The 12889-nt window shown below is 48.7% G+C and overlaps 1 protein-coding gene across 2 annotated transcripts in view; it reads left to right on the plus strand.

Moving 5' to 3' along the window:
* SAE1 (SUMO1 activating enzyme subunit 1) overlaps positions 10456–12889 on the plus strand; it is a 69665-nt gene continuing 67231 nt past the window's right edge. Inside the window, exon 1 of one of the 2 annotated variants that reach the window (XM_003127243.4) lies at positions 10456–10655. In XM_003127243.4, the coding sequence (XP_003127291.1) occupies positions 10558–10655 (98 nt within the window). In that variant the 5' untranslated portion in view covers positions 10456–10557. The remainder of the gene's footprint in view (positions 10656–12889) is intronic. The other variant, XM_013998531.2, reaches the window with a different exon arrangement.

A 12889-nucleotide genomic window follows, 5' to 3' on the forward strand; every position in this document is an offset into this window, starting at 1 on the left:
CCATGGCATATGGAGGTTCCCAGGCTAGGGTCCAATTGGAGCAGTAGCCACTGCCCTACGCCACAGCCACAGCCACGCAGGACCTGAGCTGCATCTGCGACCAACACCACAGCTCACAGCAACGCCAGATCCTTAACCCACTGAGCAAGGCCAGGGACTGAACCCGAAACCCCAGGGTTCCTAGTCGGATTCATTAACCACTGAGCCACGATGGGAACTCCCCCTCATCCAATGTATTTTAAATAGCCCTAAAAGTTAGATGGTTGTAACAGGAAGAGCAAGGAAAGAAGACAGACTAGAATGAAGCAGTACACAGATCTTTGTTTCGTGGTTCTCCACACTGACAGCATTTTAGAATCATCTGGGGAGCATTTTGTAAAAATCCCAATGTCTCAGCTCCACCCCAAGCCAATTAAGCAGTCTCTGAAGGTGGGGTCTGGGCTCTGTGTTCTGCTGCAGAGCTCTCCAGATAATCCTAATGTGCAGGTGGGATGGAGAACCACTGCTGGCTTGGTGGTGAGCAGTCACCTGGGTGGAGGTAATTATGTAATCCTTAGACCCAGGAGCCTGATCAACTGAATAACTACTCTCCACCCCTTTTAAGTTACAGTTTTAGCAGCTGTTCTGATTAGCTGTTGCTAAAAAACAAACTGCCCCGTGGGTATATATCCAAGAGAAGTGAAAACTGTGTCTCAAAGAGATATTTATACACCCATGTTCACAGCAGCCTGATTCATTCACCAGAGTAGAAAAGCCCACGCGTCTGTTGATGGATGAATGGATACACAAAACGTGGTCTGTACTTATAGTGGAATATATTCAGCCATAAAGAGGAACGAAATTCTGGAATTTCCTGTTGGTACAGCAGGTTAAGGATCTGGAGTTGTCTCTGGGAGGATGTGGGTTTGATCCCTGGCCTTGCTCAGTGGATTAAGAATCTGCTGTTGGGAGTTCCCGTCGTGGCGCAGTGGTTAACAAATCGGACTAGGAACCATGAGGTTGCGGGTTTGATCCCTGCCTTGCTCAGTGGGTTAACAATCCGGCGTTGCTGTGAGCTGTGGTGTAGGTTGCAGACGTGGCTCGGATCCTGCGTTGCTGTGGCTCTGGTATAGGCTGGCAGCTACAACTCTCATTAGACCCCTAGCCTATGCCGCAGGAGCGGCCCAAGAAATCGCAAAAAGACAAAAAAAAAAAAAAAAAAAGAATCTGCTGTTGCTGTGAGCTGCAGCAGAGGTTGCAGATGTGGCTTGGGTCTGGTATTGCCCTTGCGGTGGCACAGACCCCACCTGTAGCTCCAATTTGACCCCTGGCCCAAGAAATTCTGTGCCACTGGTGCAGCCATAAAAAGAAGAAGAAGAAAAAAAAAAGGATCCAGAGTTATCACTGCTGTGGCTCAGGTGGCTGGCTGCTGATGGCCCAGGTCAGTTCCCGGACCCGGAACTTCCACATGCCGTGGGCATGGCCAAGCGATATTTGGAAGAAACATGGCAAATCTGAAGAGGCAAGTGCTTCCCATACTTGCTCACTTCAAAGAGAGCATAAAATCATTCTAAGCAAAGTGGTGCTCATTCTGGAAGAGGTTTTTTTTTTTTTTTTTCTTTTTAGGGCTGCACCTGCGGCATATGGAGGTTCCCAGGCTACGGGTCTAATTGGAGCTGTAGCTGCCAGCCTAGGCCACAGGCAAAGCAACGTGGGATTCAAGCTGTGTCTGTAACCTACACCACAGCTCACGGCAATGCTGGATCCTTAACCCACTGAGCAGGGCCAAGGATTGAATCTGTGTCCTCATGTATACTAGTCAGATTTCTTTCTGCTGAGCCATGACGGGAACTCCCTGGAAGAGCTGACTTGCATCTTCAGTAGTCAGGATCCTGAAGTTTTTATATTCTCTACTTGCCTCAAAGCATAATGATCACATATTGAAATTAACAAATAGATTTCCAGGAGTTCCCATCATGGCGTAGCAGAAACGAATCTGACTAGGAACCATGAGGTTGCAGGTTCGATCCCTGGCCTCAATCAGTGGGTTAAGGATCTGGTGTTGCTGGGAGCTGTGGCGTAGGTCACAGACATGGCTCACATCTGGTGTTGTGGCTGTGGCTGTGGCGTAGGCCAGACCCTTGGCCTGGGAACCTCCAAATGCCTCAGGTGGGGCCCTTAAAAGCAAAAAACAAAACAAAAACCAAAAACCAGAAAAAGAAAAAAAAGATTTCCGAAAAAGAAAAAGAAAAAACCAAATAGATTTCCAGACTTAAAAAGAAAAAAGACCAGGAGTTCCCATTGTGGCGCAGTGGTTAACGAATCCGACTAGGAACCATGAGGTTGCGGGTTCGATCCCTGGCCTCGATCAGTGGGTTAAGGACCTGGCGTTGCTGTGAGCTGTGGTGTAGGTCATAGACATGGCTCAGAACCCGCGTTGCTGTGGCTCTGGTGTAGGCCGGCGGCTACAGCTCTGATTAGACCCCCTAGCCTGGGAACCTCCATATGCTGCTGGAGTGGCCCTAGAAAAGGCAAAAAGACAAAAAAAAAAAAAAAAAAAGAAAGAAAAAAACGAAAAAAGACCATACACCTAAAACTAATACAATGTTGGAGATCCTACTATGATGCAGTGGGTTAAAAATCCAAGTGCAGAGTTCCCATTGTGGCTCAGTAGTTAATGAATATGACTAGGACGCATGAGGTTGCGGGTTCGATCCCTGGCCTTGCTCAGTGGATTGAGGAACTGGCGTTGCCATGAGCTGTGGTATAGGTAGCAGACGCTGCTCGAATCTGGTGTTGCTGCGGCCATGGCATAGGCCAGTAGCTACAGCTCCGATTGGACCCCTAGCCTAGGAACCTCCACATGCTGTGGGTGCAGCCCTAAAAAGCAAAAAAAAAAAAAAAAAAAAATCATGATCTGGTTTCTTGATGAATGCATTTGTCCCCTGTGCCCCTATGGTCACCATGGCTCAATCACTTGACTTCTCTTCATTCCTCAGGCGTCTAGTGGGTCATTACTTTCTCTAAGAGATCTTTGCTTAGCACGCGGTACAAAAATACTCCCTCAAGACTTTATGTACCGCTGAGCATCGGGCTGGGTATTGACAAGATCCTCAGGGAAATTTAAATGAATGAGTCCATCAGAGAGACTAAATTCAGAAAGATGGAAAGTGAGTTTACACCCTCAGAATAGTCTTTCCTGACTCCCACTCTAGGTCAGATACTGTCACAGCTCCCTCTTCTTTTCCTTGACAACAATTCTCAAAGTTTCCATTTATTTTTATGCTGCTCTCAACAAAGAAAGATAACAAGAGTCAAGGAGAGAAAGAGGTGAGGAGTTTGCCAGTGGCCAGCATGTTCAGGATCCAACACTGTCACTGCTGTGGCTTCGGTTGCTGCTATGGCATGGGTGTGATCTATGGCCAGGGAACTTCCACATGGTGGGGGTGTGCTATCCCCAAAATAGAAAGAAAAGAAAATCCTTTAAAAAAAAAAAAAAAAAAAGAGGAGTTCCCGTCGTGGCGCAGTGGTTAACGAATCCGACTAGGAACCATGAGGTTGCGGGTTCGGTCCCTGCCCTTGCTCAGTGGGTTAACGATCCGGCGTTGCCGTGAGCTGTGGTGTAGGTCGCAGACGCGGCTCGGAAACCGAGTTGCTGTGGCTCTGGCGTAGGCCGGAGGCTACAGCTCCGATTCGACCCCTAGCCTGGGAACCTCCATATGCCGCGGGAGCGGCCCAAGAAATAGCAAAAAAAGACAAAAAAAAAAAAAAAAAAAAAAAAAAAACAGCAGTTCCTGTTGTGCCTTAGCGGTAACGAACCCGACTAGTATCCATGAGCATGCGGGTTTGATCCCTGGCCTCCATCAGTGGGTTAAGGATCTGGCATTGCCATGAGCTGTGGTGTAGGTCACAGACATGGCTCGGATCCCGTGTTGCTGTGGCTGTGGCACAGGTTGGCAGCTGCAGCTCTGATTCCACCTCTTGCATGGGAACTTCCCTATGCCACAGTATGGCCCTAAAAAGCAAAATAAAATAAAATAAAATAAAAATTTTTATTTTATTATTATTTTTTTGTCTTTTTCTAAGGCCGCTCCCACGACATCCCACTGAGTAAGGCCAGCGATTGAACCTGAAACCTCATGGTTCCTAGTCGGATTGTTAACCACTGAGCCACAACGGGAACTCCTAAAATAAAAAAATTTTTAGAAAGAAAAAAGAAAAAAGAAAGAGTTGGGGTTGGAAAAAGAGAAAGAAAGCAAGAGGAAAGAGAGTTGGGTAAAGAGAATATTCAAGTTATTTAATACTCTGTACCAAGTGGTCCCAAAATTTAGTAGCTAAACAGCAAACATTTATTTTATGTACATATCTGTACTTTGGCCAGGGCTTGGCAAGAATGGCTTCTCTCTCCTCCCTCTTGGGTGACTTGACTGTCTGCCAGAGGAGCTCCTTCCATGGTGGCTCACTCATAAGGCCAGCAAGATGGTGCTGGCAGGGATGCTAGACCTGGCTGAGGGTCAGAAGCTTTGATTTTTTTCCATGTAGCCTTCTCTATACGTTGTTTTGGCTTCTGCTAACGTGGAGGCTGAGGTTAAGAGCAAATGACCCAAGAAATAGAAAGTGGAAGTTGGCCACTTCCTTTTTTTAAAAAACAACTTCACTGAGATATTCGCAAATCATGCAATTCACTCATTTAAAGTGTACAGTTTAATCATTTGGGGTACATTACATTATTTTATTTATTTTTTTAGGGCTGCACCTGCAGCATATGGAGGTTCCCAGGCTAGGGGTCTAATTGGAGCTGTAGCCGCTGGCCTACACCACAGCCACAGCAACATCAGATCTGAGCCCTGTCTGAGACCTACGCCACAGCTCCTGGCAACGCCCGATCCTTAACCTACAGAGCAAGGCCAGGGATGAACCCGAGTCCTCATGGATACTAGTCAGGTTTGGTACCGCTGAGCCACAATGGGAACTCCCCAGCATTCACTTCTATCACAAACACACACACACACACACACACACACACACACACACACACACACACACTCACAGGCTATATCTGTGGTATATAGAAGTTCCTGGGCCAGGGACTGAATTTGAGCTGCAGGTGAAACCCATGCTACAACTGTGACACCAGACCCTTAACCCACTGCACCATGGTGGGAACTCCTCCTATCATATCTTATTAATCAAGTAGTCATGGAGCACAGATTCAAGGACAGAGGACATAGGTTCTACTCCTCTCCCCCATTATAAATGAAGGCTATCAAAGGATCTGAGGAAATGCTTTAAGTTTCCCTCTGGCAGTCTCTAAGGAGAGACCCTCCGGGAGGCAGAGTCAGACAAAGAGAATGAGCTTAGACTCTGGGTCTTGGCAGATGCAGCCATCCTCTCTAGTTGGGGTTCTTTTCCTGATATAGAAGTTTTCATCTTTATTTACTCGGTAAAGTTCAGCTGAAATTTTGTATTCTCAGAGTATCCTTTCCTGACTCCTATGCCAAGTCAGACACTGTCATAATTCCTTCTTCCTTGATAACACTTCTCAAAGTTCGTATTTATTTTTTATGTCACTATTTTATCTCTCGTACTGGGCTGTGATTCCCCCCATAGCAGGAGTGTGTCCCTTTTTGGGGGCCCTGTCTGTGGCATGCAGAAGCACTCAGGTCAGGGATGGAACCCCACCACAGCCATGACCAGAGCCCCAGCCATGATGACATCGGATCCTTAACCCTCAGAGTCACTAGGAGCATTCCAGGAGTGTGCCCATTTTCTTTTTTTCTTGTCTTTTTTTTTTTTTTGTCTCTTTTGCCTTTTCTTGGGCCACTCCCGCAGCATGTGGAGGTTCCCAGGCTAGGGGTCGAATCGGAGCTGCAGCTGCCAGCCTACACCACAGCCACAGCAACGCCAGATCCGAGCCACGTCTGTAACATACACCACAGCTCACGGCAACACCGGATCCTTGACCCTCTGAGCGAGGCCAGGGATCGAACCCGCAACCTCATGGTTTCTAGTCGGATTCGTTAACCATGGCACCACGATGGGAACCCTTCTTTTTTTCTCTTTTTAGGGCCGAACCTGTGGCATATGGAAGTTCCCAGGCTAAGGGTGGAATCTGAGCTGCAGGCCCATGGCCACGGCAACGCCAGTTACAAGCTACATCTGCAATCTATGCTGCAGCTTGCAGCAACACTGGATCCTTTAATCCACTGAATGAAGCCAGGGAATTCACCCATATCCTCATGGATACTAGTCAGGTTCTTAACCTGCTGAGCCACATGGGAACTCCAAATGTGTCCATTTTTATCAGGATTATAACCCCAGGACCTGGCACAAAGTTCAATACATAGTCGAGATTTGGTAAATTATTTGTTGAGTAGTTGAACTACTGAATAATTCTCTTTTTAAAATTTTTCTTTCTTTCTTTCTTTTTTTTTTTTTTTTTTTTTTGCTTTTGAGGGCCGCACCCTCTGCATATGGAAGTTCCTAGGCTAGGGGTCGAATTGGAGCTATACCTATCAGCCACAGCAATGACAGATTCAAGCCGCATTTTCAATCTACACCACAGCTTATGGCAATGCCGGATCCTTAACCCACTGAGCAAGGCCAGGGATTGAACCATCATCCTCATGGATACTGGTTGGGTTCATCACCACAGAGCCATGGCAGGCACTCCATAGTGAACAATCCTTTGATTGATGAAGCACTGTCTCCCCTTCTTGTATCAGCACCACTCAGGGCATATTTCCCTTGTTCACCTTATCATCACAGGATGTGACACATAGTTGATGTGGTAACCAACCTTCAAGATGGTCCACAAATGATCCTTGCCCCCAATAGTCACACGCTTTCATCATCCCCTCCCACAATGAACAGAGCTGACCAGTAAGTGGCCAATAGGATATTGGTGACCATGTGTGACTTTCGAGGCTGAGGCATAAAAAGCATTCCTGCTTTCAGCCTGCCCTGAAGGATCACTTGTGCTGGGGGACGCCAGTGCCATGTCATGAGGACACTCCAGCAGGTGGACAGACCCACGTGGAGAAGAATGGAGGTCCCCAGCCAGCAACCAACATGAATTTGCCAACCATGTTTTTTTTTGGTTTTGGTTTTTAGGGCTGCACTCATACCATATGGAGGTTCCCAGGCTAGGGGCAGAATTGGAGCTACAGCTGCTGGCCCTTGCCACAGCCATAGCCGCACTGGACCCAAGCTGCATCTGCAAACTATACCACAGCTCATGGCAACACAGGACCCCTGACCCACTGAGCAAGGCCAGGAATCGAACCTTTGTCCTCATGCATGCTAGTTGGATTCATTTCTGCTGAGCCATGATGGGAACTCCCCACTTCTTTTTTTGTCATTTCTAGGGCCACTCCCATGGTATATGGAGGTTCCAAGGATAGGGGTTGAATCAGAGCTGCAACCTACACCACAGCCACAGCAACACCAGATCCTTAACCCACCGAGCAAGGCTAGGGATTGAACCCGCAACCTCATGGTTCTTAGTTGGGTTCGTTAACCACTGAGCCATGAGGGGAACTCTTTTTTTTTTTTTTTTTTTTTTTTTTTTAATAGTCACACCTGAAGCATATGGAAGTTCCTGGGTCAGGGCTTGAATTCGAGTCAGATGATTTAACCCACTGCATTGGGCCAGGGATCAAACTTGCTCCTCCACAGAGACCCAAGCCAATGCAGTCAGGTTCTTAACCCACTGCACCACAGTGGGAACTCTGTGAGTCACTTTGGAAGGGCATCTTCCCCACCTTGTCCTCAGAAGGCTGCAGCCCTGGGAGTTCCACTGGTGGCACAGCAAGTTAAGGATCTAGCGTTGTTACTGCTGTGGCTCCCCCTGCAGCTGTGGTGAATGTTTGATCCCTGGCCCAGATGAAGTCCCCAGCTGGCATCTGACTGCATCCTCATGAGACACTTTGAGCAAGAACTGCCCACCCAAACTGCTCCTGCATTACCGATTCACAGAATAAGAGATAATAGTCATTAAGCCCCCAAATTTCTACGTAATTTATTTCACATCGCTTACCAACAGAGTAGGTATTGGCCATGTTTGTTCTTGTTTTCTGTTTTTTGTCTATTTAGGGCCACATGTGCATCATATGGAGGTTCCCAATCTAGGGGTCAAATCGGAGCTGCAGCTGCCAGCCTACACCACAGCCAAAGGAACACTAGATCTGAGCCACATCTGCGACCTACACCACAGCTCACAGCAACGCCAGATCCTTAACCCACTGAGTGAGGCCAGGGATTAAACAAACATCTTCGTGGATCCTAGTCAGATTCCTTTCCACTGAGCCACTATGGGAACTCCGGTCACATTTTTTTTAATGATATACATCTTTTGTCTTTTTTTTTTTTTTAGGGGTTTTACCCACAGCATATGGAGGTTCCCAGCCTAGGGGTTGCACTGGAGCTGTAGCCACTGGCCTACACCACAGCCACAGAAGATCCAAGCCACATCTGCGACCTACACCACAGTTCACAGCAACGACAGATCCTCAACCCACTGAGTGAGGCCAGGGATCGGACCTGCATCCTCAAGGATGCTAGTCAGATTCAATTCCGCTGAGCCACAATGGGAACTCTTTTTTTGGTGTCTTTTGTCGTTTTAGGGCTGCACCAGCAGCATATGGAGGTTCCCAGGCTGGGAGTCTAATCGGAGCTACAGCTGCTGGCCTATGCCTGAGCCACAGCAACATGAGATCCAAGCTGCATCTGGGACCTACACCATAGCTCACCGCAATACCAGATCCTTAACCCACTGGGCCAGGCAGGGAATGAACCCGCAATGTCATGGTTCCTAGTCGGATTCGTTTCTGCTACGCCATGACAGGAACTCCGAGAACTCTTTTCAATGGTATTTTGACCTGGGATGAATTACTACCCTTTTCTGGGTCCCAGAGTCATATTGTAAAGTGGAGGAAAAGTCTATCTTTGAGGTTCACGGAGTATGTACCCACTGGATAAGATCAGAGCACATAGTAGGAGCTTAATGTACCACCAGCGGTGTAACCTCTTGTATGTGTGCCACACAGCCTGGATTTGAATCCTAGATTCACTACTTCTATGATATAAGACTTCGTTCAGGCTACTGATAATCTGTTGTACCTCAGACTTCTTAGCTATGGTATGGGACTATTAAATAAATTATCTACTCTCATAAGGGTTAGAGAAATAATCCATCCACACAAAGCCCATTTACCCTACATGAGGGGGCAGCCGTTTTTTTCCTTTTTTTGGCTGCACCCTTGGCATAGGGAAGTTCCTGGGCCAGAGATCGAATCCAAGCCTCAGGTGTGACCTATGCCGCAGCTGTGTCCTATACCATGGCTGTGGTAACAATGATCCTTTACCCACTGTGCCACAGCAGGAACTCATTTTTTTTTTTCTTTTTCACTGCCCTAGTCCTAGCACATAATTACTGAATCAACATGCATTTAGTAATTATTTGTTGAATGGATAGTAAAAATGCACTTTGCCTACAGAAAATACACATTAGCTATCACTAACCTACAAGGGCTTACTATTCCCCACCTGCTTCATATTATGATTTTAACTCCTACCATTTCCCACCCTCTCACTCTGTTCCAGTTGCCCTGCCCTCTTCGCGGGCTCCTCAGTTGTGTCAGTAAGCTTCAGGGCCTTTGCACCAGCTGTTTGTTCTCCTGTCCAGAAATGCTCCGTCTACCCAGTTATCTATGTAGCTTGTTTCTACAGTTCCCTTCAGATCTCTGCTCAATGGCATCTTCTCCGAGAGGACTTCTCTGGCCACTGCTGTCACCCTGGAGTGCCATATCCTGTTTTTTTGTCTTTTTTTTTTTTTTTTTTTTTTTTTTTGTTGTTGTTGTTGCTATTTTCTTGGGCCGCTCCCGCGGCATATGGAGGTTCCCAGGCTAGGGGTCAAATCGGAGCTGTAGTCACCGGCCTACACCAGAGCCACAGCAACGCGGGATCCGAGCCGCGTCTGCAACCTACACCACAGCTCACGGCAACGCCGGATCGTTAACCCACTGAGCAAGGGCAGGGACCAAACCCGCAACCTCATGGTTCCTAGTCGGATTCGTTAACCACTGCGCCACGACGGGAACTCCCATATCCTGTTTTAATTTTCCTCTATTTTTTTCCCCTGGGCCCTCCTCAATAGAATGTAAGCTCCCTCTGGACAAGACTATGTATTACTCGACACTCTTTCACAACACCTCCATTGCTGCGATTTCAGCACATGCTCCCTCGTTATTGCTGAATTAATAGACTCACAAACAAACGATCACTTGGGTATCCTCGCGGGTTCAGAAGCCCTGCAGTTTTTTGGCCGGGATTGGCAGCAGCCTCTGTCACGTGACTGGCTCTCGCCTGCCAGCCCGCCCGCTTTGGAGGCTTAGGAGTTCGACTTGGTTCCAGGCTCCAGGGCCGGGTGGCGGCGGTGGGGGCGGTACTGCGCAGGCGCTGTTCCCGGCGCAGGCGCAGACCCGGCCCGGGAGCGCGGCCGGCGGCGGTTGGCGGCGTGTGGGGCCGGCGGGCGGTTGCTGCGAACGGACCCGAGCGCAGGCAGCGAGAGCTGGCGCCATGGTGGAGAAGGAGGAGGCGGGCGGCGGTATCAGCGAGGAGGAGGCGGCGCAGTATGACCGGCAGATCCGTCTCTGGGGACTGGAGGCCCAAAAACGGTCAGGGCCAGTGCGGCTTGTGGGGCTGAGGGTTTGGAGGGGCGTCTGGCCTGAGGCGTTGGCGGCCCTCGGGGAGCCAGAGGGTCGAATTTGAAGAGAGGAGGTGGGAATCATGTACCCGGGCATGGTCGCCCGCTTGAGAGGACTGGAGGGTTTGATTTGGGATGTTTCCTCGGCAGGTATGGGAAGCGAGGACGTCCCAGGGTGGTGGGAAGGCCGTTCTGGGGGATTGGAGGCGTCTAGAGGGGGCGGAGGGAGAGCCCGGAGCGTTCGCGAGGATTCAAGACTCCGGGGCTCGGCGCTCGGAGGGAGTGATGTTGGAATTTAGATCGAGGTGAGGAGGAAGGCTTAGGGTATAGAAGGGGGCCAGGAACGCATGGAAAGGATGAAAGCGGGGGGGAGGTCATAGTTCATTCATTCATAGGTAATGGGAACGTCTTCTGTGCTGGCCGCTGGTGAGACTGGCGAACCGAGCAGATGCGAGCTTCCATTCATTCTTGTGGCCTCTAAAGGGTGGGCTAGTCTGAAAGAATGAGGGGTTTTGAGGTGTCTTGGAGCAGGTTATTTCAAGTGGGAGTCCTGACAGGTTTGAAGCGTCTAGGGGGGCAGGAGGACCTGAAGAGGTTGCTTGTGTCTAGATGTGGGGGCGTGTCCACAGAGGACGGGATTGGGCATCCTTGGGCATGGAGGAGAAATTGTCCGAGGGCGTGAGGTCTTTGAAAGAGGTGATTGATTTAATCAGCTATTGATTGAGCACTTGCCACGGGCACTGTTAATGGGCACGGAGCGTGGGTCAGTGAACTAGGCAGACTCCTTGCTCACCTGGAGCTTATATTCTACCCGAGGAGGCGGTAAACATAAAGAAATAATAAAATATTAAGGAATGTAAGTGCTAGAGAGACAAGGAGAAGAGGAGCAATAAAGGATGGTGAGGTGGGAGAGCTATTTTGAGAGGGGCCAGGGGAGGCTCTGAAGAGGTAACACTGAGCCTCCGACCTGTATGAAAGGAAAGAGCCATCTGGAAGGACCTTCCTGGTATAGAGAACAGCAAGTGTAACATCCTGGAGGCCAGAGCATGCTTGGCACATTGGAGCCTCAGGGTGACTGGAACCAAAGGAGTTGAGTAGCTTTTTTTATTATAAATGTGCTGGGAAACCCGTTGGAGAGTTTGAGCGTAGGCGTAACGTGATCTGATTTGTGTTTGAAAAGCATCACTCTTGTTGCATTGGAGAATAGGTTGATGTGGGCAGAGGTGGGAGTAAGGATTCCAGTTAGGAGGCTGCTGCTGCAGTAATCCCCTTGAGACAGAAGTAATGGTGGCTCGGAACTCTAGGAAAGGGTCAAAAATAGATTCTGGATAATTTGAAGGTAGAGGGGACAGACTTTGCTCAAGGGTTCATTGTGTGGGGTATGAGAGTCTGAACTCAAGGAAGGTTCCAAGGTTTTTGGCCTGAGCAAGTGGGAAGATGGAAGTGCCCTTCCTGACGGAGGTGGGGGAAACTGCAGGTTTGGTGGGGTGGGGGAAGAATCGGGGGTTCTCTTTGGGACTTAGGTTTTTTGTTGCTGTTTGTTTGTTTTGGCTGTGCTTGTGGCATGCAGAGGTTTCTGGGCCAGGGATTGAATCCTCGCTGCAGCAGTGTCCTGAGCTGCTCCAGTGCCAGTGCCAGATACTTAACCAGCTGAGTCACAGGAGAAGTCCTGGATTATGTTTTAGATGTTTACTATACATCTCAGTAGAAATATGCGAATGGTTGAGTTCATAGCTGCGGGCTGGGTGATGGGGAGTCATTATGTGATTGAGGACAGAGTGTAGAATTAATTGATCTAAGGGTTGGGGAAGCAGGCAAGTCAGGAGAACTTAGTTTGAGGGGTAGAATTTTTTGGTGAGAGAGAGTGTGCGTGGTGGGTGGGGTGAGGTTGGGTTACTTCAGGTTCATTTCCGTTGTGCAGGGTCTTCTTGTGATTGGGCACATCATGAGGCATTAGCGAGCCTTGGTCTGAGGATTAAAGGCACCTGAAATAGAAGATGGGAAATTAAATGATGAGAATGGGCCTGAAGACCCAGGTGGGATTGATGGAGTTTAGGGATTGCTGTTTGAAGGATTGGGGTGTTGGGAGGCCCTGAGTGTACCAGAAGAGTTGATCCAAGAGCTTGGGGCAGCAGGTAGTTTTGTTTTGAGTGAGGATTAAACTGGAATTAATGAGGGACCTGTCAGAGGGGTAGAAATGGATGA

This window comes from Sus scrofa, chromosome 6 (assembly GCF_000003025.6).
Source record: "Sus scrofa isolate TJ Tabasco breed Duroc chromosome 6, Sscrofa11.1, whole genome shotgun sequence".
In the NCBI taxonomy this organism is placed as follows: domain Eukaryota; kingdom Metazoa; phylum Chordata; class Mammalia; order Artiodactyla; family Suidae; genus Sus; species Sus scrofa.